The sequence below is a fragment of the Cibotium barometz genome, chromosome 38, assembly GCF_041138505.1.
Source record: "Cibotium barometz isolate CiBa-2024 chromosome 38, ASM4113850v1, whole genome shotgun sequence".
NCBI lineage: Eukaryota > Viridiplantae > Streptophyta > Polypodiopsida > Cyatheales > Cibotiaceae > Cibotium > Cibotium barometz.
The window spans coordinates 13,800,065-13,825,696 of NC_141083.1; the positions used below are offsets into that span (position 1 = coordinate 13,800,065).

The following is a 25,632-nucleotide window of genomic DNA, read 5'->3' on the forward strand; positions in this document are numbered from 1 at the left end:
AACAGCTCCAATGGCTATGTTATTGGCATCGGTAATCACCATGAAAGGATCATCCCATGATGCCAACTTTAAGATTGGCGATTGAGAGGCAACTTTCTTCAATCTCTGGAATGCCTCTAAAGCCTTGCCCATAACGGACACTTTATGGCGACGAGTCTTCATGCCCTTGAGCAAGTCGGTGACAGGTGCTGCAAGGTTAGAAAACCTGTTCATATGCATACTGCAGGCTTGATAAAGACCCACAAACGAGTAGATTTCTTGGGCTATCTTGGGAATATCCCAATTGAGTATGGCCTATATCTTTTCAAGGTTGAGGCTAATACTTGATGAGTTAATGATGTATCCTAGGTAATGTATTTCCAGTACTCCAAACTCACTCTTCTTGCATTGATAAACAACTCATTGTCGTGCAAGACTTATAAAACTTTTTCCACATCTTGCTCATGCTGCTTTGGATTCCATGAGAAGATAAGGATCATAGTTGTTTTCGTACGGCGTATGACACCATATTGTACGTAATACCGTACGATATGATACTATACAGACTCATACGGATTTTTTTGGGAAGAATTTTAATTTTTTTTTTCAAAAAAGCTTTTTACCAAATTTTTTTTTGGGAGGTAATGGTCTTGTTTTTGCTTGTCTATGGTTGTTTGAGCTTCCTCTATACTATGATGCTTCTCTTCCCATTAAAATACCCCATGTATCGAAATTGGAAATACCTAAGTTTATAAGTATTTTTCTTAAAAGCACCGTATTTTCTCGTACGATAAGAAATTTTTTTAATATCATACCGTATATTCCTGTACGGTATCGTATCGTATGAATCGTACGGTATTGTACTTGACAACTATGATAAGGATATCATCTCAAAAGATGAAGATGCATTTGCCAATGAGATTCCAATAAACCCGAGACATCATCTTGTTGAACGTCGTTGGTGCATTGGTGAGTCCAAAAGGCATCACTACAAATTCATAGACTTGCTCGGTCCTGAAGGTGGTTTTTGGAATGTTGGCCTCAAAGATCTGAACCTCATGGTAGCCACTCTTAAGATCTATCTTAGAGAAAAATTTAGCACCATTGAGTCATTTTAGGATGAACTCTATCGGGGGCATGGCGAATCTTTTCGTAACTGTTAGCTTATTTAGCACCTTGTAATTCACACATAGGCGTGCAGTCTTATCCTTATTTTGGACAAATAGGATGGGAGTGGCGAATGGTGGGGAGGAGGAAGGCCTGATAAATCTAGCCCGTAGTAGCTGGGATAACGGTTGCTCCACCTCACTCTCCAATGCCTTAAAAACGCGGTAGGGGAACTTGCTAGGAGGCGCTGAACCAGGAACCGACTCTATTCGATGGTTTTCAAGTCTATTGGGTGGGAGGTCGTCTCGCAACATAATTTGTTGTATTGAGACAGGAGAGCAGCCATCCTCTGCTCCAATGTGGGTGCTGTTTGAACTGCATTAGACTCAGAGTGGACGTAAATCGACACACACTTTGCTCCTTTTCTTATGGCTCGAATGTGGGAAATGAGTGGTATTCTAGGAATGCTCCGATCCTTGCGAATCATGATGGGCTCAAGAAAATCTTCAACAATAGCGAAAGTCTCCTGTCTCCAATTAGGAATGGGTGCATATTGTGTGAACCACTGGATCCTGAGGATCATGTTGCACCCTAAAAGAGGGGAGACAAAGAAATCCCGCTGGAATGTTGCCTTCTGAACTTGAAACTCAAATGTTGAGCTTTCTGAGAGATATGTGTACATAGACCAAGTGTAAACCCGTCCGCATCTAAATGATAAGAAACCAAGATATAGCTCATTTGGTTTGCTAATTGTAGAGAGATGGCATCCTCAGAACTGCCCATGTCGAAAAGGACAATGAACTGCTGTCCCCTCTCAATGCCATAGGCACAAATGAGAGCCTTCTTATGTCCCTAAGCCTCACCCTCTTGCTTATCATCAAATACCACTGGTGGCACCGAATTCAAAGCGGGCAATAGCTGAACGGCATTAGAGGCTGATGGTGGAGGTGTGGATGTGGATGCTATGGTCGCTATTGTGGAAGTGGGTGCCTTGGCAGACTTTCCTTCGCTTAAGAGGGGGTTGTCAGTCCTGTGCTTTCACGGTGTTGGTGTTTGGAGTAGAGCCCTGGACAGCAGTTGGTGGTCCTTTTCTTCGCGTGTAGAGTGTTACAGACTTGTTGCATCTTGAGCTTGCCTCTTCTTTGATGGATCTACCTCCTTTGTGGGTGTTTTCCGGCAAATTTTGGTGGACTGTTTGCTATTGTCCAGCCCTTTTCTCTCTCAGTTTTGAGAGGGTGCTGTTTGTTCCTCGTACCTTGTTGTGTTGGAGAAGTGTTGGAGATTGGTTGTGGAGTGTTCAGATTATCAGTGGCGCAAAGGTTTGCTTACAGACGTTTGCTATTGCCGTGGATATGGGTTCCCTCTTGGAGGAGGCATTTGTCCTAGTTTCTCAAGAGCAGGTAAGGTTCCACCCAGTGGACAGGATCAGGCACTTGCTATAGTGCAGCAGACAGGACGGTGTTACTGCTACTCTTCTGGAAAGCAGGTTCATTTGGCCAAGGATTGCAAGACCAAGGTTACAGCCCAAGCCAGGACCAAGTTTTCAAAGACGGGGAATACTCTAATACTTCTAGTTTCCCCAAGGCTGCAAAAGCCAAGGAGAACCTGGATGTTCAGCTTCTGTAGTTATACACATAGTTCTCCCCCGTGTGCTTCCTGCCAAAGGAGGCTTGTGGGCGGGAGAGGGGACTATTAGTAGCTCCATTTCTGGTGCATGGGACCCATGAGGTTGAGTTCCAAGCATTAAAAATATCTAGCGAGACAAGTTCACTTTGGAGCTATGGACTGGATGTGTTCCACATCTATTGCTTGGTGTAGCAGAGATTATGGACTGGATGCGTTCTAAGTGCATTGTTCGAGGTTTTTGGGACGTGATGTGTTCACAGTCAACTGTTGGGGATTATGGCTGCGGTGTGTCCAGCAGCTCATCATTTTATTCTTGGGGGTCACTGCACGCTTGTGTGGGAATTCGGAGCCTAGCAAAGTTCCTTGCTGTTCGTGGTGGCGTTTTGTTTCGAGGAAACAGGTTGGCGGGTCTCTTTTCGAGGTGTATTGCAATACTGGAGTGTCCATGGTTGCATCTTCATCAGCTTATCTTCTTCAGACTATACACACACTGAGCTGCAGAGGGGGTGTTAGAAATTGTGCATCTCAGTGTATTTTAGGGGATGCCTATTTATGGGTTTATCATATTTTTCTTCCTTTTTAGTTGGTCGTGGGTAGTCGGCCAACTCCCTTGCATCACTATATAAAGGGCCCTCCTCTATTCACTTGTTAAACCATCTAATCTATTCACAGACACATGTTCTACACCATTTGCTGGCTTATATTGCCTTTGTAAAAGCCTCTTGCTACATAACATGATGTTCATTGTTTTATGTCTCTCCCTCTCCTTTGCTCTCCCTCTCTCCTATGTTTTGCTTCCGCATTGTGTAACTTTATCACTTAAGACTAGACTATACCTGCTTGGGCTTACCTCCGTTCAGCATCAGTTCCTGTTTTGAGCGAGGGTCAGTGCTCGTGTGTAAGTATGAGGCTCAATATTCCTAATTGGGTACCTAATGTTTGTGTCCAAAACTCTAATGAACTGTTTTAGCTTGTCTTCTTCCGATATACCAAATTGTTAGGCCATGGTAATGACCTTGTTGGAATAGGTCAAACAAGGGAACCACTTTGAGTGAGTTTGTAAAACTCGTCCTCAAGATTGGTCATATACTGCAGTGAAAGAAAATGGGCCTTGAGGTCAGCTACAAAATTAGCCCAATCAAATTGAAATTGGCTTGTTAAGGGGTTTGTGTGAAGCTGAGACCAATGTTGCCACCAACTAACAGCTTCCCAAGTGAGTTGAGGTGTTGCCACATGGACTTTGTCTTGTGGATCTATGATTTTTGCTAAAGGAAAATGTGCTTCAAACTGATGAATAAACTAAGTAATAGCAGCATGATTGCACTTACCATCATACTTACTAAAGTTTGGTGCAGTTCAAATGACAATGGTGGTTGGGGTGGTGGACGAAGGATTTGGAGCCATCTTGGGGAGGGATGCCAGAATTTGTGTCATCGTTTGTTGATGTTGGATTTGCATAGTCTCCCAGTTGAGTCTTTGCTGGAACTCGCAGTTGGCTTCTTCTCGATGGCGCTGGTCTTCCTCATACTTGCACGTGGCTTCCTTATCCTCCGCACGTCTTTGTTCTTCTTAATTTTTTTCTTCAGCACCTTTTCTTCTTGCTTCTTCTGTTTCGTGTCTTTTCTTCCAAACCGAAGAACATTTTTGCCAGATCTAAGAGGCCTTCTTTGGGCTTCTCCTTTTCTGCTACTACAAGCTGCATCTTCAATGAATTTATTTGCTCCATCATTATTCTCAAGAGCTCTTCTATGTTTGGCGGAAGCGTACTTTCTTTGGGTGTGTCGCTTTGGAGGCTTTGTACCTCCATAACTTCCTGTTGGCTTGCTTCTTGATGAGAGGTCTCTCCCGACATGGTGGAGGCTTGGGTGGTTTTCCGAACCACAGTATTAGTAGCCACCGGATGGTCTCACTTCTTTAGGTAGCTGAGTTGGGTCACTATCTTTAGCATCCATTCACTGAGTAGAGAGAGAATAGAAGAGAGAGTCAACGTCACAGTATTGGGTCCCAAATACCCACTGAAGGGCTCTCCCCCCCCCCCCCCTGCAAGCAAGAGTATTTGCTTATATTACTTCTTTGGAGAACTGATGTACAATTCTTTAGAACAAGATCTAAGACGGCCCATTCCAAGAACGAGGAAGACCGTACGCCAGCTGAGAATCCACCAATCCAAGGGCACTGAAGAAGACTCTTGTGGGCCACTTATGCAAGTCCAGGATAGCTGTAGGACTGCACATATGTTGGCTGAATGCTGAAGAGAACCTTCAATGATTGCTTGGAGAGGAAGGAAAACTGTATGCTGACTTGATGCCTTAAATTCTGCTTAATGACTTGAGTTATGATGAATGATTTTGGCTGAATGCTAAGCGACTGCTTATATATGAAAAGACTCTTGTGGGCCACTTATGCAAGTCCAGGATAGCTGTAGGACTGCACATATGTTGGCTGAATGCTGAAGAGAACCTTCAATGATTGCTTGGAGAGGAAGGAAAACTGTATGCTGACTTGATGCCTTAAATTCTGCTTAATGACTTGAGTTATGATGAATGATTTTGGCTGAATGCCAAGCGACTGCTTATATATGAATATAAGCTGCTGGTCGGCCAGTTTAATCCCGGTCGGCCTGTGTATATGGACAATAAAATGCTAACATTATCATTAAATGCTGGCGCACAATATTGCTGGGCCACATGAAGCCTTCGGCCAATGCTTGTGCTCCATTTTCTTGCCCATAGCTGCTGGCCGACTGCTTAATCAAACCCAACATGCTGGGTTGCTACATATGCTGGCCGACTAGAGCATAGCATGCTCCTTATGTTGTTGGCTGGCTCTAAACTCTGTCCAGGGCTGTAAACAGCCTTTAAACATGCTGCTAAATACTGCTGAAGCCATGGGCTGGCCCATAGGCGTGCAACATACTTGCTAATGCTTTTAATGCAAGACCTAAGCTAAGGCTGGCTGATACATGCAATTATCTGATGGGGTTCTCCAAGTGGGTTAAGAGGATTGACTCCAGACTGTCCTCTATGGCTTGGAGATTGACCTATGTAGATCGTGCGTGATTGTCCCTGGACTGAGGACTCACAATGGGGTCACGACGTACAACAAATATTCCAAAAAAGGTACGACTTCTGTACAAATGTTGCACTGATGATGATGCCAATGTGTCACTATGTACCCCAGTGTAGGGTGCACGTGACATGACTCCACCTGGCTTGCTTGTCACACCATTGGGCACTAGGCATGGTTTGCAACCATTTAAGTGCATGATGATCAGTCTTTATTGTGAATTTCCTCCTGTAATGGAAAGGTTTCCGATGCTTAAGAGTGGTGATCACCCCTAAAAGCTCTTTGTCATAAACCAAGTAGTTCTTTTCGGCTTTATTCAACTTGCGGCTGTAATAAGCCACCGGTCTACCTTCTTGCTGTAAAACAACACCAATGGCAAGGTTGCTAGCGTCAAATTGATAACCTCGAATGGGTCATCCCATGATGCTAGCTTGAGGGGTGGTGCTTCTGAGGCCACTTTCTATAATGCATGGAAGGCCTCAAGTGCTTTGCTCGAATTAACGGATACTTTCTAGCGACGCGTCTTCATGCTCTTGAGCAGATCTGTAAGAGGTGCTGCAAGGTTAGAAAATTTGTCCATGTGGGTGCTGTAGGCCTGGCAAAGATCCACAAATGACTAGTCTTAGGTACATTTCAATCCAATATAGCTTGTACCTTGTCGTTGCAATACCTCCTCCACATTCCGCTCATGCTACTTTGCCGTGGCAAAAAAGATGAGTATATCATTCAAGAAGATGAATACACACTTCCCAATTAGCTTAATAAATACTTGAGACATCATTTATTGAACATCACTAGTGCATTGGTGAGGCCAAATGGCATGTCACGTGCATCCCGCACTTGGATGCCACGTAGACATTTTTGTACAGAAGGTGTAGGACCTGGGATGGTGAACCGGTCCCATGTGAGCCCAGTCCGGGACGAGTCAGCCAAGGATCCATCTCAGTCGTCCAAGGTCAGGTGTGCATTGTCCTGCACATGAGTCCAAGGTCAGGTGTGCACTGTCCTGCACATGAAGCAGTGCCAGTCCGCGCTGTGAGTCTCCCTCTGGAATGATGTCAGATGTTGTGTGTATCTGGTTTGCAACTGGATGCCAGACCTCTGTAGGCATGTAGGTTTGCATGTAGAGATGGGGCCAGCCCATAGGGCTACCCCAGTGCGAAGATTTGCACTTGCACTCTTAGTGTGGGCATGGGGGAGGTGTAGAACCACCCCCAAGGGGCTAGGAGGGCCCAAGCTGTGCCCACCAGCCATGGCATGGGCTGGAAGGGCTGTCGGCCAGCTTTAATGCTGCTGGACAGGCAGCCGACAGGGCTAATACCCCTACCCAGCAGGGCGGCCAGGTGTAGGGGGCAGTTGATGGGGAGAATTAGGGTTAGGTCATGTGGGAGACATACACAGAGAAACAAGGGAGAGAGAGAGAGAGAGAGTTGTGGGGATAAGTCAACTCATCAAGTGAGTGTGTGACTCCCCTATCACACATGTATATTGCACTAGTACACATAGTGCACTTAGTACATTAAAAGTACTAAGTGTACTATGTACTATAACTTATGGGCTTGTACACACTATAAGGGTGGGCATAACGCCTTTACCCCAACAACCTCCCACTTAAAGGCAAAGTGCCCTTAAGTAAAGGAAAAGAAAAAATCAGCGTGTACATGATAATATACAAGGCCATATTAAGGCTGAAACTGGCCTCATCCAATGCCCATCAAGTGTCTGCAATGAGCAAACCGCTCCGGAGGCAAACTCTTTGTCAACAGATCTGCCGGGTTGTCATCCGTGTGAATCTTAACAAGCTGAATTTGCTTGTTCTCTATCACCTCTCTGATGAAGTGATACTTCACATCCACATGCTTCGTCTTTGCATGAAAAACAGGGTTCTTTGCCAACTGAATGGCACTCTGACTGTCACAATGCAACAATGGAATATCCCCTGTATAACCCAAATCAACCACTAACCGAGATAGCCATAATGCCTCCTTGCAAGCCTCTGTGGCTGCAATATACTCGGCCTCTGTAGTAGATAAGGCAGTGCACTTCTGCATCCTGGATATCCATGACACAGCACCTCCTGTGAATGTAAACACATAACCGGTAGTAGACTTCCGGTTATCTGGATGACCGGCATAATCCGAATCCGTGTAACCATGCACTAATGCATCCTGTTTGCCAAAGCAAATGCACAAATCCTGTGTGCCCTTCAGGTATCTCATGACACCTTTCACTGCTTCCCAATGCTTCTTGCCAGGGTTGGCCATGTATCTAGAAACCACTCCCACTGCAAATGCAATGTCCGGCCTAGTAGCAACCATGGCATACATGAGACTGCCACAAGCTGAAGCATACGGAATCTTGGCCATATCAGCCCTGTCTCTATCTGACTGTGGGCTGTTCATAGCACTGAGTTTCACATATGGAGGCAAAGGAGTACTAGTCTTCTTCCCCCCGTCCATATTGAACCTCTGCAAGACTTTGCCAATGTATTCCTTCTGAGACAAATACAGCACATGCTGATTTCTGTCCCGAAGTATCCGCATACCCAAGATGTGATTTGCATCACCCAAATCCTTCATATCAAAGGTTTGATGCAACCTCTGCTTCAAGGTATCCATCTCCTTACGAGATTTCCCGGCAATCAACATATCATCAACATACAAGATGAGGATCAATAGACTGCCATCCAAAGCTTTCTTGGTGTACAAGCAGTGATCTATGTCACTTCTCCTGAATTTCTGTGATTTCATGAATGTATCAAATTTATGATACCATTCTCTTGGTGCCTGTTTGAGTCCATAAAGACTCTTTTTCAGCTTGCATACAAGCTTTTCCTTTCCACTCACTGCATAACCCTCTGGCTGCTGCATATATATCTCCTCATGGAGATCACCGTGAAGAAAAGCAGTCTTCACATCCATCTGAATCAAGTCCAGATCATCATGCGCAACCAAAGCTAACACAGCTCTAAGTGTGGTCATTTTGACCACTGGAGAGAAGATCTCCTCAAAGTCCACACCATATTCCTGCTTGAAGCCCTTAGCCACTAACCTGGCTTTGTATCTTGGCTTTGCATCTGGTGCAACTTTGAGCCTGTATACCCACTTGCATGGCAAAACTTTCTTGCCTGCAGGCAAAGGCACTAACTTCCAAGTTCCATTTTTATGCAGAGAATCCATCTCTGACTTCATGGCACGCTCCCAAAGAGCTTTGTCTGCCCTCTGTAAAGCCTCCTTATAACACGAGGGCTCCCCACAGTCAGTGAGCATCAAGTAGTCAACCCCTGGAACAAACCTGTCAGGGGCTTTGGAGGGTCTAGTGGACCTCCGTACCCAATGACCATCATTTGCAGGTTGCTGTCCAGCCTGCATATCACCTATTGGTGGCTCCTGTTCCATGCCATAAGGCTGAAAAATCATGCCCGGTATCTCCTCTAACTGTGGTATATCCATAGGGATATCTTCTGCCATATCTGGCTGTCCATTTGGACCATTTTCAGCACCATTTAAGGGCTGGTTTTCCTGCTGTAATGGTTGATTTACAGCCCTTTGTTGTTGTCCATGATGTCCATCATCATCAAAGATGACTCTGTTAGGCTCCTGTTGCCTTGCAGGCTCCTTATACATGCATGTTTCATAAAAAATGACATCATTGCTGCGTATGATCTTTCTATTCACGGGATCCCAAAGTCTATACCCCATTTCACCTCTGTCACCATATCCTAGGAATATGCATTTGTGAGACTTAGGATCAAGTTTGGTGCGCATTTCCCTGCGTATGTGCACGTACGCAACGCAACCAAACACTCTCAAGTGCTTGTATGACGGAGGCTTCCCTGTCCATACTTCCTCTGGCACTTTCCCACCAAGCCTCGTGTTAGGTGACCTGTTTATAAGGTGAACGGCTGTCATACCAGCTTCAGCCCAAAAACCATGAGGTAACGCAGCATGTGACAACATAGCACGGACCTTCTCCTGTATGGTCCTGTTCATCCTTTCTGATGTCCCGTTTTGTGGAGGATCATAAGGAGTAGAGAGCTCCCTCTTGATGCCTTTAGCATCACAAAAGTCCTGAAACTGTTTGGACATATACTCTCCACCATTGTCGGAACGCAAAGCCTTCAGTGTTTTGCCAGTTTGATTCTCAACAAGAGCAACAAACTTCTCAAACACTGAGAATGTATCACTCTTCAAACGAAGAGGATAAACCCACACCTTGCGTGTGGCATCATCTATAAAAGACACAAAGTATTTTGCCCCTCCCAAAGAAAGCTGAGGCATCTCACATACATCTGTATGCACAAGCTCTAACTGAGCATCTTTCTGTCCAAGAGCTTTCTTGTGGGGGCACTGTAGTTGCCTACCATATATACAATGCTCACAAAACTGAAAACTTAAAAACTTTAGAGAAGGCAAGTAACCCAAACGAGACAATTGCTCCATTCCTTTGACACTCATGTGTCCCAACCGGCTATGCCACATAGAAATTTCCGGCAGCTCGGTTGCATTTACATTAGCATGGTGACAAACACCTGCATGCATAAAGTAAAGAGTGTCCACCTTAGAGCCTCTGGCAACAACCAGTGAGCCCTTACTAATTTTCCACTTTCCACTACCAAATGTGGTAACATAATCAGCATCATCAAGCTGTCCAGTAGAAAGCAGATTCTTCTTGATCTCAGGCACATGCCTGACATCATGGAGCATAAGCTGTGAGCCATCTGAAAACACAAGCCTCACATCACCTCTGCCAAGAATCTTGCATGCATGGTTATCACCCAAATAAACCACTCCTTCATTGCCAGCAGTATACCTGACAAACAAGTCTCTGCAACCTGTGACATGAAAGGAGGCACCTGAATCAATGATCCATGAGTGCATACCATGACCACCTGTAAGAAGTGAATGGGCATCAAGTGAAGACGTAAAGAGGACCTCATCCTCACTGCCACCTGCATGTGACACATTGATTTCTTCAATCTTGACTCCACTTTTGCTCTTCGGCTTTACATCTTTGGCTTCATCTTTCTCTTTGTCTTTGCCTTTTCCCTTTTCTTTTTGATCATTTTTCCATTTGTAGCATTGCTTTTTAATGTGTCCCTTTTTGCCACAATAATGGCATTTCAAATCCTTTTTGGAGCGAGACTTGCTCCTTCCCCTTTCTTGGCTTTTCCCCCTTTGCTGGGATCTCCCACGTGCATTCATTGCATTGGACTTTCCAACAGAGTTGTTTTTCCTGTTCATCTCTTCTTGAAGAAGAGCACCCTCAACATCTGCATATGACAGCATAGCATTCGAATTGCTAGTGGCTGTCTTGAATGTGTCCCAACTCTCTGGCAAAGTGCATAACAAAAAAGTGGCTTTGAACTCATCGTCCATTGCCAACTTTTGATTAATGACCTGGCTGACAATACCATTAAACTCATTTAGATGGGCTGTCATAGACGCCCCTTCCTTCATCTGAAGACCTATGAGTTTCTTCAACCAATACACTTTGCTTGAGGCACTTTGTTGGGCATACAAGTCCTGCAATCTCTGCCACATTCCCCAAGCTGTCTTCTCTTCACGAATGCTGAAAAGTAATGAGTCTGACACAGACAACATGATAGTAGATCTTGCCAGCTCATCCATATCTTCCCACTCTTCAGCAGTAAGAGAAGCGGGCTTTACACCCCTTTCTTTGATAGGCTTGTGCTGCTTTTTCTGGAGCAACACATTGTAGCACTGGGTTTGCCAAATATCATAATTATGCGAGCCTTTAAGCTTCTTGATGTGAAGCAATGAAGAGCTCTCACCTGTGGTTGCCATAGCAATATGCAACCTGTCAATGCCTGACTCCCTGCAAAATGTGCAAACACTGCACCAAAAGCACACAAAGTGCTCACAGTTGTTCTCCCAAGCTTTATCTCCCACTGCGGAAGCAAGAATGCAACTTTTCTCCCACTTTATGTGATGAAATCACCAAAATCTGGTTGCTGCAGATTTTGGACAGCACCTTAAATGTGCTCTATTGCCCTTCCAAAGTACTGTATAGCAGTACTAAGTGCTCACCAATGATGTACCAAACCTGGACCGGCAAGTACAGCAGCTGAAATTGAACCTTTTGGTCACTCAAAACAGTGTACAGCCATGCGAAAACATGCACAAAGCTGTGCCAAATGAGTGAAAATCAGACTTTTACAGTCCTGTACACTGCATACAACAGTCCCGAACAGAAATTGGGCAAAAGCCCCTTGACTGCAAGCTGATTTTTGAGGATTCAAGGCATAAATGTCTTGCCTGCTGCTTTGCCAAGCTCAGCAAGCATACGAACTTGAAAAGCCCTTTGATTTAAGATCAATTTCTGATCATACATGGTACATTGACGCACATGAAGGCATCCAGAGTGTTCACGATGCTTCCCCCTGGCCACATATACATCAAATACATGAAACCCCCTTGATTTAACAGGCACATTGAGTGCTTGTAAGGCATCAGCACATTATCCACAGCATCAAATGCGATCGCCTGCATGCAAATCAACCCAATCGGCACAAAAGTCCCTTGATTTGCACTGCAATTTGCTGCAATTTTGCCCAAATGTGCGATTTTTCACATCATACAGCATGTATGAGTGCTTAATTGCACAATTACATCAAAAGCCCCAAATTTCAACATTCAATTTCCTGCAAATTGATCCTGATTGTGACCAATTTCCTGCAAATTGATCCTGATTGTGACCAATGTCACCCAATTTTGCCAATTTTGCTCAAAAATTGAGCAATTCGGCGCCTGTATCTGCTCAATTAATGATTGCACCTGCTCAATTGCAAGTCCCAAAAAAAATTTGAGGAAAATACCTTGTAATTTTCTGATTTTTTTTTCTCTGATTTGCAGGCGGGTTTTGTTGTTGCAGGAAAAGTGGGTGATGATTTGGTGCTACTCTGCAGAAATCTGATGCTGGACAACCATGTCTGCTTGTGAGGGGTGATCTGTAGACGAGGACGGCATCACAAGGGTTGCTGATGCCTTCATCTGCTATGAATGACCCTCGGGTTGGTCAGCTACTAAGGGATGAAGCGATGAAGGGCGCCGGTGACTAACACGCCTGCAGCTCGCCAGTGATTAACAAGCCTTCGCTTATGTTTCGCCTAGCGCCAGCCGACGCCTGATTGCTGCCTTCGCATATACGCCTAGTGGCTTACGTGTCCGCCTGAATTGGACGTCTGGCTGCACGTTGACTCTTCCCTGCGCCTGTGTTCGCTCCACGCTCAAAGCCTTGTGGTTCGCTATGCTGCCTTCGCCGTGTGTTCACTTGCCTAGCGCTTCTTCGCTCCACGCTGAAGGGCCAGCGCTGCCTTCGCTGTGTAGAGCTACCACACTCGCCTATCAATGGCCAGCGTTTTTGCACGCCTTGTAGCCTACGCTTGATTAGCTGCGCCTGACTCCTTGCTAGCTGAGAGCAGTTGTGTGGGGTTACGCCTTGTGGCCACCAACACTTTTCTGCGAGCCGGTGCCTGCTATCAAGGAGGAGAGGGAAGAGGGAGGGATCACTAAGCTCTGATACCAGTTGATGGGGAGAATTAGGGTTGGAGGGTAGATGTTTCTTTTGTCACACAAAAGGACATACTTCTTGGGATTGTCCGAAGAAGCCTCCAAAGGCCGCCGCCGCCTCCACAACTTCCGTGGTGAGCACAGCTCCCACACAGACCCGAGCGGCTACCCCTAGTTCTTCAACCTCCGGTGCTTCAGTTGGAGCAATTATTAGCCGGGAGCTCGAAGATAAGCAGAAGGGCGCCCATGACCAGGAGTATGAGCGCAATGAATTGCTCAAGTCCTTTGGCTACATAGGTGGCCAGAGAGTCGTCGTCTTGTTTGACAGTGGCAGCACGGAGGATGTGATCACGGAACAGGCCGCTAGGCGTGCCCGTTTCGAGCTGACTCCGGTGGATAAACAAGTTGAGGGTTTTAGCACAGGTATGACAACGAGCATCAAGTATTAAGCTCTGGGTGCTAAGTTAGTGATTCAGGTCATAGAGTTTGTGCGTGACTTTATGGTTGCCCCTCTTGTAGGAGCAGACATAATTTTGGGTATCCAGTGGTTTCACAAGTTTCTTCCTGATGTCAAGTGGGACAAGCACACGTTCCAGATCGATCGGAATGTGTCAAACACCCCTGTGACCATTAAGTGTGAGCCAGGTATTCCAAACTTTCCGCTCATAAGCCACTTGCAGGCTAAGCGAGCAGTCAGGAAAGGCGCATAGTGTGCGATGATTTACATCCAGACAGCCCAGACGGTGGCCAGTGCTTCCGAGAAGTACTCGGTTCTCCATGAAAAGTTCCAGAAGATTTTTCTTCGGGACAGTCTCCCTCCCCAGCTTCCCCCGTCCAGACCGGAGGATCACAAGATTGACCTCCTCCCAGGCTCGGAACCCCCGAGCAAGTTTCCGTATCGCCTTTCTAAGGCAATGGAATCGGAGTTGGACCGCCAACTCCAAGAATTGTTGCAAGCTGGCTTCATCCGTCCCAGCGTGTCGCCTTTTGCAGCACCGATCTTGTTTGTCAAGAAGAAAGATGGGTCTTCTCGGTTGTGTGTCGATTATCGTGCACTCAACAAGCTGACTATCAAGAGCAGATTCTCGATGCCTCGAATTGACTATATTCTCGAGAGGCTGAATGGAGCTAAGGTGTTTTCCAAACTAGATTTAAAGAGTGGGTACCACCAGGTACGGATTGTAGAGGGGGACATCTCCAAGACAGCCTTCCGTACAGAACGGGCCCACTATGAATTTGTGGTTATGCCATTTGGATTGACGAACGCCCCAGCTACATTTAACCGCATGATGATGCGTATTTTCCGGGAGTTGATTGGAGTGTGTGTGTTCATATTTCTGGACGACATACTCATATTTTCAGCTACAGTTGAGCAGCATGACATTGATGTGGAGAATGTCCTTAAGTTGCTGGAAAGCAACGAGCTCTATGTCAATGAAAAGAAGTCAGAATTTTATATGTTCTAGGTACATTACTTGGGATATATAATTAGTGCTGAAGGCATTCGACTTGATCCGGCTAAAGTGGCCGAGATTGTTAACTGGGAAGTACCTCAGACCGCCTATGACATTAGATTATTTGTGGGTATATGCCAGGCATATTCCACCCACATTGACAAGTTTTTTGATCTCTCGGTAGATCTCACCGATCTGCTAAAGGGAGTGAAAACCAGAAGGCAAAAGATTTGAATGACTCCACGAGCGTTGGAGGCATTCCAGAACCTCAAGGTGGCTTTATCAGAAGCGCCTTGTTTAGCCCTTGCCTCGTGGGACGAACCATTTCAAGTGATCACCGATGCGAGTAACATCGCAATTGGAGGTGTATTACAACAGAATGGTCATCCGGTAGCTTACATGTCTCGTAAGTTACTGCCCGCCGAAAAGAACTACTCAGTCTACGATCGTGAACTCCTAGCAGTTATACAGGCCTTGAAACATTGGAAACATTTCCTGTATGGCCGTGACTTTGAGGTTCGCACTGACCATCAGGCATTGCGCTGGATTCAGACGATGCCAAGTGCACAGTGGAGTGATCGACAACACCGCTGGAGTCAAACATTCTAGCAGTTCGGTGGTATGATTGAGTACCTTCCAGGAAAGGCCAATCCAGTGGCCGATGCTTTGAGCAAGAAGGGACAAGTATCTGCGATTCAGACCACTAGACTTGACCTTGTTGGTACAGGACTAGAAGACATGAAGCACACGTACGCGGATTCCAAGGAATTCGGTACACAGTGGGAACATGCATTGGATGCCACAGGACCATGCCATTTTCTGACACGCGATGGTTGGCTTTTCTACAAAGGCCGACTATGTGTCATGAAATCATTCCGGGCAGCTCTTCTCCATGATGCCCATGACGCCATTACAGGTGGTCATAGGGGCATGAATTCGACTCTGGAGAAATTAGAACGGCAATACTATTGGCCAAAGATGAGGCGTGATGTGTTTACATGTGTACAACGCTGTGACATTTGTCAAAAGGTGAAAGCTCCTCGTGGAAAGAAGATAGGGTTGTTACAGCCTTTGCCAATTCTTGAGGGTCCTTTCCAGGATATTTCGATGGACTTTGTCACAAATCTGCCTCCCAGTCCGAGTAAGCGTAATACACAGTGTTTAACTATTGTTGATATGTTCAGCAAACTTGTTATGCTTACTCCTTACAGGGCCAATGTGACCGCCGAGGATGTTGCCTAGCTATTCATTCGGCATTGGTACCCGATTGGTGGGATTCCTAGGACCATAGTGTCAGACCGAGATGCCAAGTTTACCAGTCATTTTTGGAGGGCATTGTTTGATAATTTTGGTACTAAGTTGAATTTTTCCAGTGCATTCCACCCACAGACAGATGGCCAGACAGAGATATACAACCAGTTGGCCTTTGATGTGCTGAAGTGTTATGTCCACGATCAGCAAGGTAAGTGGGAATCGTTTTTGCCTTTAGTTCAAGCTGTTTTGAATGACTCTTTTTCTTCAGCTATTGGCAGGACTCCATATGAGGCAGCGTTTGGAAGGCCTTTCCAGTCGTTGTTAACCAGGACTTCGTCTTCAGTACCGGAGGCGAACAGAGTGACGGAGTCTTACCAGGAGATCCTAGAGTCCGTTAAAGACAGATTGGCTAAAGCGCAAGAGGCCTACACTCGAGAGGCCAATAAAGACCGAAGGGACATGAAGTTTTCGGAAGGGGATTGGGTGTATCTTCGGATTATGAAGCAAAGATTGAAGCAGGTGGGCAAGCGATGTCCAAAGTTGTCTTTAAGGAGCTTCGGACCATTTTCCATCCGGAAAAAGATTAATGAGGTGTCTATGCAGTTAAAGCTACCTCCGAGTTGGACTATGCACGATGTATTTCATGTCAGTTGGTTAAAGCCATATGCAGGTCCACCCCCTTCAGAGGTCAAAGACGAAGCGGAACCAAACATCATTGATGAAGCAGAAGTAATGGTTCTAGAACAGATCCTTCTGCACCGTTTCAAGCATGGCTCAGGCCGAAGACTACGACAGTTTCTCACGAAGTTTCAGGACCGAGGAACTCATGAAGCAGTATGGCTCGACAAAGAATTTTTCGAAGACTATCCGGCATTATTGACGGATTATTTGGAGGCTATGCAGCTTCCGTCAAGTTAAGCAGAAGGGGATGTCACGTGCATCCCGCACTTGGATGCCACGTAGACATTTCTGTACAGAAGGTGCAGGACCTGGGATGGTGAACTGGTCCTATGTGAGCCCAGTCCGGGACGAGTCAGCCAGGGATCCATCTCAGTCGTCCAAGGTCAGGTGTGCATTGTCCTGCACATGAGTCCAAGGTCAGGTGTGCACTGTCCTGCACATGAAGCAGTGCCAGTCCGCGCTGTGAGTCTCCCTCTGGAATGATGTCAGATGTTCTGTGTATCTGGTTTGCAACTGGATGCCAGACCTCTGTAGGCATGTAGGTTTGCATGTAGAGATGGGGCCAGCCCATAGGGCTATCCCAGTGCGAAGATTTGCACTTGCACTCTTAGTGTGGGCATGGGGGAGGTGTAGAACCACCCCCAAGGGGCTGGGAGGGCCCAAGCTGTGCCCACCAGCCATGGCATGGGTTGGAAGGACTGTCGGCCAGCTTTAATGCTGCTGGACAGGCAGCCGACAGGGCTAATACCCCTACCCAGCAGGGCGGCCAGGTGTAGGGGGCAGTCCCACACCTCTGCGCAGAGTGCCCAGCAGCCAGGAGCTGTCCCAGAAGGCATGCGCGCAGAATGGCCAGCATTTAATATAGTGTGAAAGCATTTTATTGAAAGGGACCTAGTCGTGGGGCTTCATGAAGCTGGCCGATTGGATGATAGAGGGAGTATAAATACTCCAGCCAATAATCATTGAAGTCATCTCATAATTCACCAAGTGCATCAAGCAAACAAGGGCCAGGACAGCCAAGAGGTTGCTAACGCAAAGGGGTGAAGGACTGAAGGTCAAGGGCAGGTTTTCCAGCCAAGAAAAGGTCAAGTTTTTGTATTTGTTTTCAGATTTACATCATTCTAATAAAGCAAATACACCATCCGTGGTGGGGGCCCTACAGAGGGTAATTGGGACCCAATACTGTGTCCTCTCCATCTCCCCCTTCTCTCTCTATTTTCTGCACATCGTCTTTCAATTTGTGCGTTAATCCCGTCGCGAAAAGAGTGCTGAGTTTTGAGTTTTGAAGTACCGATCCTTCTCCGAAGCTTCCGCATATTACATGGCATTACCATGAACTCACAATGGCCACACTTGGTCCGAAAAGCGGACTTGGTGATAGCCACCCTTGAGGTCTATATTTTTGAAAAATATTTAGTACCATTAAGATGTTCCAGAATGTACTCTATCTTGGGCATTGGGAACGTATTCTTGATTGTGAGCTTATTGAGTGCCTTGTAATCCATGCATAAACGTGGAGTCTTTCTTTTGCACGAATAAAATGGGTGCAGCGAACGGCGAGGATGATAGGGCGGATGAACGGTCCAGAGTAACTGAGATAAGTGTTATTCCGATTTGTTCTCCAACGCCTCAGAAAAGCAACAGGCGAACCTACTGGGAGGCTCTATCTTGGGGACCAACTCAATGCGAATGATCCTCAAGATGAGAGGATGGAAGCTGTGGTGGAAGGTCGTCCCTCAACATGATGTCTTGGAACCTTGGAACGAGACTTGCCAACTTCTTTTCTAAGGAGGTTGCTGGTTGAACAACATATCGTTGGGCGCGGACATAAATCAATGCACACTCGGCTCTTTTTCTGAGAGCTCTCTAGGCTTGTACTTGAGCCCGTCACAATCCTGGGGATAGGAGCATTCAAGGAATCCTTCTCATTTCAACTTAGTGCAATCCTTCTTACCATGGCCTACTCGATGTAGAAAAAACAACAATTCTCCATTTGGTATCGCTTTTGCTCCTTTGGTTGGAGATAACCTCTAGTAATGGCCTCCTTGGCCTTCTCCTCAGGCGTCCTTTTAGGCTTAGCCTCTGTGGTTTTCTTGGTGCCTGAGGTGCTCTAAGACACATTGTCCGTACTATCTTTTTTGTTCTCGAGTACCCTTACTCGACTGGGATGAAGACTACTACCACTGCTACTGTTGGGGTTTGGGACTGGATTGGACGTGCTTAGGCTTACCTCCGTTCACCATCATCTCTTCATTTTGTGCAAGAGTCAAAGCCCAGTCATAAGATTGAGGCTCAAAATTGCGAATAGGAAAGATGATGTTCGTATCCAATTTCTTGAGAAACTGTTTCAGCTTCTCGTTTTTTTGTTGTTGTGCCATGGTGATGACCTTGTTGGAATATGGGTGACCCATTCTGGGAGAGTTTGTAAAACTTGTCCTCCAAATTGGTCATGTACAGGGGCGGAAGGAATCTTGCTTTGAGGTCCGACACAAAAGTCTCCCATATGTAATGGGTCGTGCTTGTGGTCAGGTCTGCATGAAGACCTGACCAATGCCGCCACCAAATAACGGCTTCTCCCGTGAGGTTTGGAGCTGCGAGATGGACTTTGTCTTGTGGATCTAAAACTTTAGCTAAAGGAAAATATGCAACAAATTGGTGAATAAAACATAGTCACCAGAAACGAGAAATGGGAGCGGAAACGTTTGAGGAATGGAAATGGGGAAATGAGTTTTTAGGGGTGGAAACAGCCATTTCTTGGGGCAACATCACTTGGGAAATGAGAAACGGCCATGGAAACGGATGGAGTCCTGAAACGGAGAAACGCGTTTCTAGGGGCTAAAACGGCCGTTTCCTGTGACTATGGAATAAACTGTGTAATTGCAAAATGATCACACTTACCATCATACTTATTGAGCTCGTATGACGGTGGTTGATGGAGCGGATGAGCCTCAAGGTGCTAGGACTAGGTGCCATTTTGGGAAGAGGTACCACCATAAGACTGGCCTGTAAGGTTGCTAGGAAGTGATGATGCTGGAGTTTCATGGCTTCCCGATCTAGCTTATGTTGGCATTCCAACGCCGCGTGTTCTGCTTGGCATCAATATTTAGTGCGTTTGGCTTCCTCTGTGTCGTGCCTCATCAAGTTCCCTTCTTCTTTGTTGCTCCATGAGAAGAAGCATGTGCTGAAAATTTTGGGAACCTTGCTCTGTAAACTGCTTCTTAGTTTGCTCTTTAGGTTGTTCTTTTTTTTCTTTTGCTTCTTTTGCTTGTTGTAGCTATAGCTGTAGCCCGAGTAATTTGTTTTGCTCCATTAGCTCTTGAAGGAGTATATTTGCGCTTTCTGGAAGTGTTTCTTCTTTTCTTGTGTCTTCGGGGACACTTTCTTCTGTAGTAGTGTTTTCGTGGACACTTTCTTCTGCAGTGATGCCTTCTTGGTAACTTCTTTCTTCTTCTCTTGACGGTTGGGTTGTTTTTCTTGACCTGAGTTTTACCATCCATGAATTTTTTCACAAGTTGGGTCACAACCATAAGCTCTAATACCAATGTAGCATGCAATTGGCTAGATTGTGTAACACACAGCAAGACCTCCTTTATACGTTTATGTAGTGAGCGTGAAGCAATCCACTTTAATCTTTTATACATAGGAGAGAAAGAGAGAGAGAGAGAGAGAGAAGAAGAAGAAGAAGAAGAAGAAGAAGAAGAAGAAGAAGAAGCCCTTTTTTAACGTCGTAGGAACAATCCCAAGAGACCAAATATGATGTATCTGATGGGACTGAGATTCGAACACAAGACGTGTTGAGAGAGAGAGAGAGAGAGAGAGAGAGAGAGAGAGAGAGAGACCACACCAGACTGGGTCCCAATATACCCACTGAAGGGCCCCCACTTGCAAGGAGTATTTGCTTTATTACTTTGGAGAACTATTACAATGCAGAGAACTTACTGAGAATTGATTGGTGGAGATTGCCAAACGCAAGGATGTTATAGACCGGACGTTTCCCGAACCATCAAGCGCGTTGAAGCCAACTTTGAAGCCACTTCGGATAACGTTATGCACACCTAGATCCGCTGAGGGAGATGCACTATTGACGGCTGATTGCTGAAGCAAACTTCGGGGCTGCCTATGGACTGAAGCATTAGGTGCTTGGCTGATGATTATGTCAAAGTCTCGCAGCAGTAGCACGTATACCACCCTAGGGCACTGAGCAACGTCGGTGGCTGGGCTCCCATCTCCTAGCCGTTGCCCTCCCCCCCCCCCCCCCCCCACCAAAAAAAAAAAATAAAAAATAAAAAATTAAAAATCCCGGGCGGAGGAGATATCTATGAAAAGGTTTCACCACACCCTATATATGGCTCTTCGACTTCCCATGCTCTTGCATATGGGATAATCCACCACAACTTCTAGTCATGCGATAACCTGAGAGTAGCTATGCCTCCAACACCCTCCTTCAATTAGAGCACCTTCATTAAATAGAGGTTAGGACCGCCTAGGACCACACAGGCCGAGCTTTGATACCATGTCAAAGTCATGTAGCAGCAGCATGCACACCACCCTAGGGCACTGAGCAACGTCGGTGGATGGGCTCCCATCTCCTAGCCGTTGCTGCCCCCCAAAAACCCGGCCGGAGGAGATATCTATGACAAGGTTCCACCACACCCTATATATGGCTCTTCGACTTCCCATGCTCTTGCATATGGGATAATCCACCACAACTTCTAGTCATGTGATAACCCGACAGTAGCTACGAGAATTGCCACCTCCAACAAATTATGCATGCAAAAGACCAAGGTCTTTAGGCACACATATCTGCACTGTTTCTAGGGCTGAAAGAATGATTTATGAGATAGATTATGCAATGGTCTAGGGGCTGCTTATATATCCTCGTAGGCTGCTGGTTGGTGGCTGCAACTGCTGTCGGCCTGCTTCAAATGCCCACGATAAGCATTAAATGCTGGCACTTATTTCTTGTGTGAGTCCTGGCTGCTGGCCGACTGCTGTTACATCACCCGCTTGGCTACCTATCATTAGATAGGCTGCCGACAGGAGCGTAAAGGCCTTATATGCCTATGAGGTGTGGTCTATGGTGCCCACAAGCCCAAGGTTCATAGGCTGGCCCTTCCAGGGCTGGCCTAGAACCTTAATACCTTTGTATGCTGTTATCTACTTTGTGTATGTTCCTAAAGGACTAAAGGACTGACTTCTCATGCCCTAACCTCAGATGACCTAAATGCTTGTTCTCCAAGTGGGTTAAGGGTTTGACCCTGACACCTAAGGTTGGGAGACTAACCGACGTATCTTTGACGTGTTGTGGACTGGGGCTCACAGCGTATGACAAATATTCCTAAAATAGATACTAAATTTCTATATAAGTATATCACTGTTGATTACCCAATGTGTCACATTGCACCTCAGTGCATGATGCATGTGACCAAAATAATGAAAAGTTTGTTGGAATCTTTTCTGCAATAATCCATTGGGCAGCCTTGAATTTGGAACCTCTCTCAAATGAACAGTCTCACCAGCCCTTGAGCATCAGCATTCAATCGCATGGAATGAGGTGCTTTGTTGCTTCTTGATGGTGAGAAACTACAGTGCAACCCCCAGAATCCGCGATTATTTTGCAAACCCAGAAAGTGCTGGCTTCCTGATGTTTGGCTTTGGCTTTGGGACAGTGGAATTGTGGATGACTTCTCCCAAGTCTGACACATATTTATACTATCAAAGTATGACTAGAGCTTGGGTCTATTGCATCAAATGGATAAACCAAGGCCTTGATTGTGTTTTCTTGTCGTAGGGCACGCTGACGTATGGCAAAATAGGAGAATGGAGGTTTGACAAAAGGAGCTATGGGTCTGGTGCCCCTCCAAGGAACTTGCCACTACCACCTGCAGGAGTACCTGAGAGTGTGGTATGCACCCCTTTGTCTGCACATTTTTTGTGGTACTTGAGTCAGGAAATTCTCTCACTTGCATTGAAAAATCCCAGGTTACACTAGTAAAGATGGTAAATGAAGCAACGGCAAACATTCCAAATTGGAAAGAGGGGGAGTAAAGGAGTCAAATTTTCTCGGGGGTCTACTTTCAGTACTTTTGCAGTTGACTCCACAGGTTCTTACATACTCAAACAGGGTAAGTTTTGACCTGAACACCTTCATCAATGAGTTTATGTCATGGGATCTTAAGGAAAAAAAAAGTCGAGATTGAGTGTTACAACATTTTGGAGGAAAGATAGCATGGAGCAACACACTATACAGGGTTATAGAGAACAGAAGCCCTCACCTGGGTGAGAGAAGCCAGGGCAGTTATGCAGTTCCTTGCATGTTTGGTGGTGATAGTTCTTTGGGTAGTAAGGCCTGAACCATCCTGTTTAATATTTGACATGAATCAAACATGGCATTTTGGAAATGTTTCACTTGTGATGATGGGAGTTTGATGATTTGAAGCTTTGTGGATAGACCTGTCATGGAGTTCAGATTGTGCCTGGGGTTTTTGTTAAGTTCGGGAAATCACGTAAACTTCCCCATTGGTCTATGTTTCTAGGAGAAACAAAATGCATGTGTGAGATTCAACAAACTTAAAACAGCTGCATTTGAGCACAAGGGCCAACATGAAATCTATGAGCTTGTGTCATTAATGTGATGATGTGTATGCAATGAGACACTGTATTATCTTAGTTTGAGTGTGTTAATTATGATTAATTTTACGTAAAAACAGTTTAAGATGCGTACCTGTTTCCTGATGGTGGCTGGTTGCTGGATCCTCATTAAGGCTAAATCAATCCAACTTTTGCATCATAAGACAATGCTGTCGCTCAGATAAGCCATACTCTCTGCATACAAACAATACTTAATAAGAGTTTTAATCTCGCCTACCTTCAGATTTTGTTAATCTGTTTGATCAGTTCACCACTACACTTCTAACGCAGCCTAATTAAACAAGCGGCTGTCGCAATGCTTAGTTCTAATCCCCTTTCGTCTTATTTTTAGTTGTGTATATTTACCTATTTCTAGACATAGCGTTTATGTAATTATTATTAGCTAACCTTTCTTTTTTGTACTCCTTTCTGCGCTTCTATAAAATGTTTTTCAATAAAATCTTTCATCAAATTATTCTATTATAAAATGAATGAAAGATCACATATCATTATAAAATAATTGCACCAACTTATCCTTTGTAAAATGGAGGTCGAAGTACTAATGGATGTTTTGCGGTTTTGTAAATAATTTCTTAATAAATTCTCTTATGAACTATGTTATAAAATAGTTGAAAGATCTGTTCTTTATTGACTAAAGATAATTGTTTTTAATTAATACTTAATGCGTCAAACTTAATTAACTCTATGTTAGCTAGTAAAGAAAATCTTAATGTATTACCAAATACATGCATGCATATGTGTATGTACGTACTTCTTTTTGGTCATGCTAGAAGAGCGTTTATTTTAAGTCCAAAACATTTGGCATTTCCTACATTTAGTTGTATTAAGCTTGATTGTCATTGCGAAAATTTACAAAATCCTACATACTTGTGGTCATGCTCCAACTTGTATCTTAAATAAATCTCTTTAATGGTCTTTTAGTCAACCATTTAACTTTTTTAAAAACCTCATATCCAAGATTATATGTGAATATGATTATATGTCAATACATTAGTAGTTCTCTATACAGTTGTTAACCATTCCATACGTTAACATGGTTTCATCATCTTGATTTATTGTAAGGTGCTTTGCTATCTTACTTGTGTCAATGGACATTTATTTTTTGTAAGATGGCACTAGAACATATAAAGCAAGTATATGTTGTACTTAATGTCAAATAGGAAAAGTCCTAAGAATTGAGTGTATAAGAAATTTTTGATAATAAGCAATACACAAATATTTCCTTGCAATAGAATACTAGTGAGCTTTCCTTTATCTCTACTCTTGCTTGCTTGTGTGGTTCATGTATGCTTACTAGATGGGATTGTTCATATGTTTTCTACTTGCATTAGCTTCCTCTTTTTTCCAAACCATTGTGAAGGACCATCTCTATTTGCCTCTCTCTTTATCCCATCAACAAGGATCATTTCGGTGTGGCAATAAAGTGAGGACGAGCTGGCACACCCACATCGGGAAGTTGCAATTGAAGCTCTAAGGCAAGGCCTAAGAACACGTGTTGGCAAGGCTAAGGTAAGCTCTCGACTTGGACATATTTGGTGCTGTTGTCTGGGAGACTAGCCTAGGACTTAGCTTCATTCCTCTGTACATGACAAGCGATTGGTATTACCCAATATTACTCGATGCTGTGATTAGGAGATCACACTCTAAAAAACATTGGTTTTGGAGTCTTGGATATGTCTGGTTTGTTGTTTTATTATTTTGATTTGAAGTTGTATCAGGCATTCTATTTTCATGCTATGGAAGGGAAAAACCCTAGTTTCTTGTTGATATTGCATGACTTTAGAGTCCAGAAGGCTTGGATTTCATTGCATTGAATTAAGAAAGCTTAGCAACTTTGATTAGGAGTTGGATCCACTCTGAAAACATGAGCATTAACCTTCATAAGGTGTATATTAGAGTGGAATATTTAATTTTATTCATGCATTTCATATTTTTAAATATTTTTTAATGCATTGTTTGAATTGGTAGCTTAGAAGCATGCAAAATTAACACAAAATAATCAAAACACACTTAACTCCTTTTATAACTACCATTAACTAGGATTAGGATTCTTAATCACCTACCATCAACTTTAAAAAACCTCAAAACTCTAAAAACTAGACCAAAGGAGCTCTCCAAGTTGAGATATGACTACGAGTCTGGATATGTGAGCCATGAGCATGGAGACATGAGTCTAGAGGTAGGTAGATCTATTGTACCAACCAATTATTATTGCTTTAAAGGCTTGTAAGGACCTACTACTCATGTCTAAGGATTTTCTTGTTATACAATCTGTACTACTT

The 25,632-nt window shown here is 44.7% G+C and overlaps 1 protein-coding gene across 1 annotated transcript in view; it reads left to right on the top strand.

The window, feature by feature from the left end:
* The window catches only part of LOC147616374 (hydroxyproline O-arabinosyltransferase RDN2-like), a 41,618-nt gene extending 18,212 nt beyond the window's left edge, over nt 1–23,406 (top strand). Inside the window, exons 7-8 of the mRNA XM_086777441.1 lie at nt 22,491–22,604; nt 22,682–23,406. Coding sequence (XP_086633567.1) covers nt 22,491–22,604; nt 22,682–22,747 — 180 coding nt within the window. The 3' untranslated portion in view covers nt 22,748–23,406. The remainder of the gene's footprint in view (nt 1–22,490; nt 22,605–22,681) is intronic.
* Nucleotides 23,407–25,632: the final 2,226 nt, after the last annotated feature.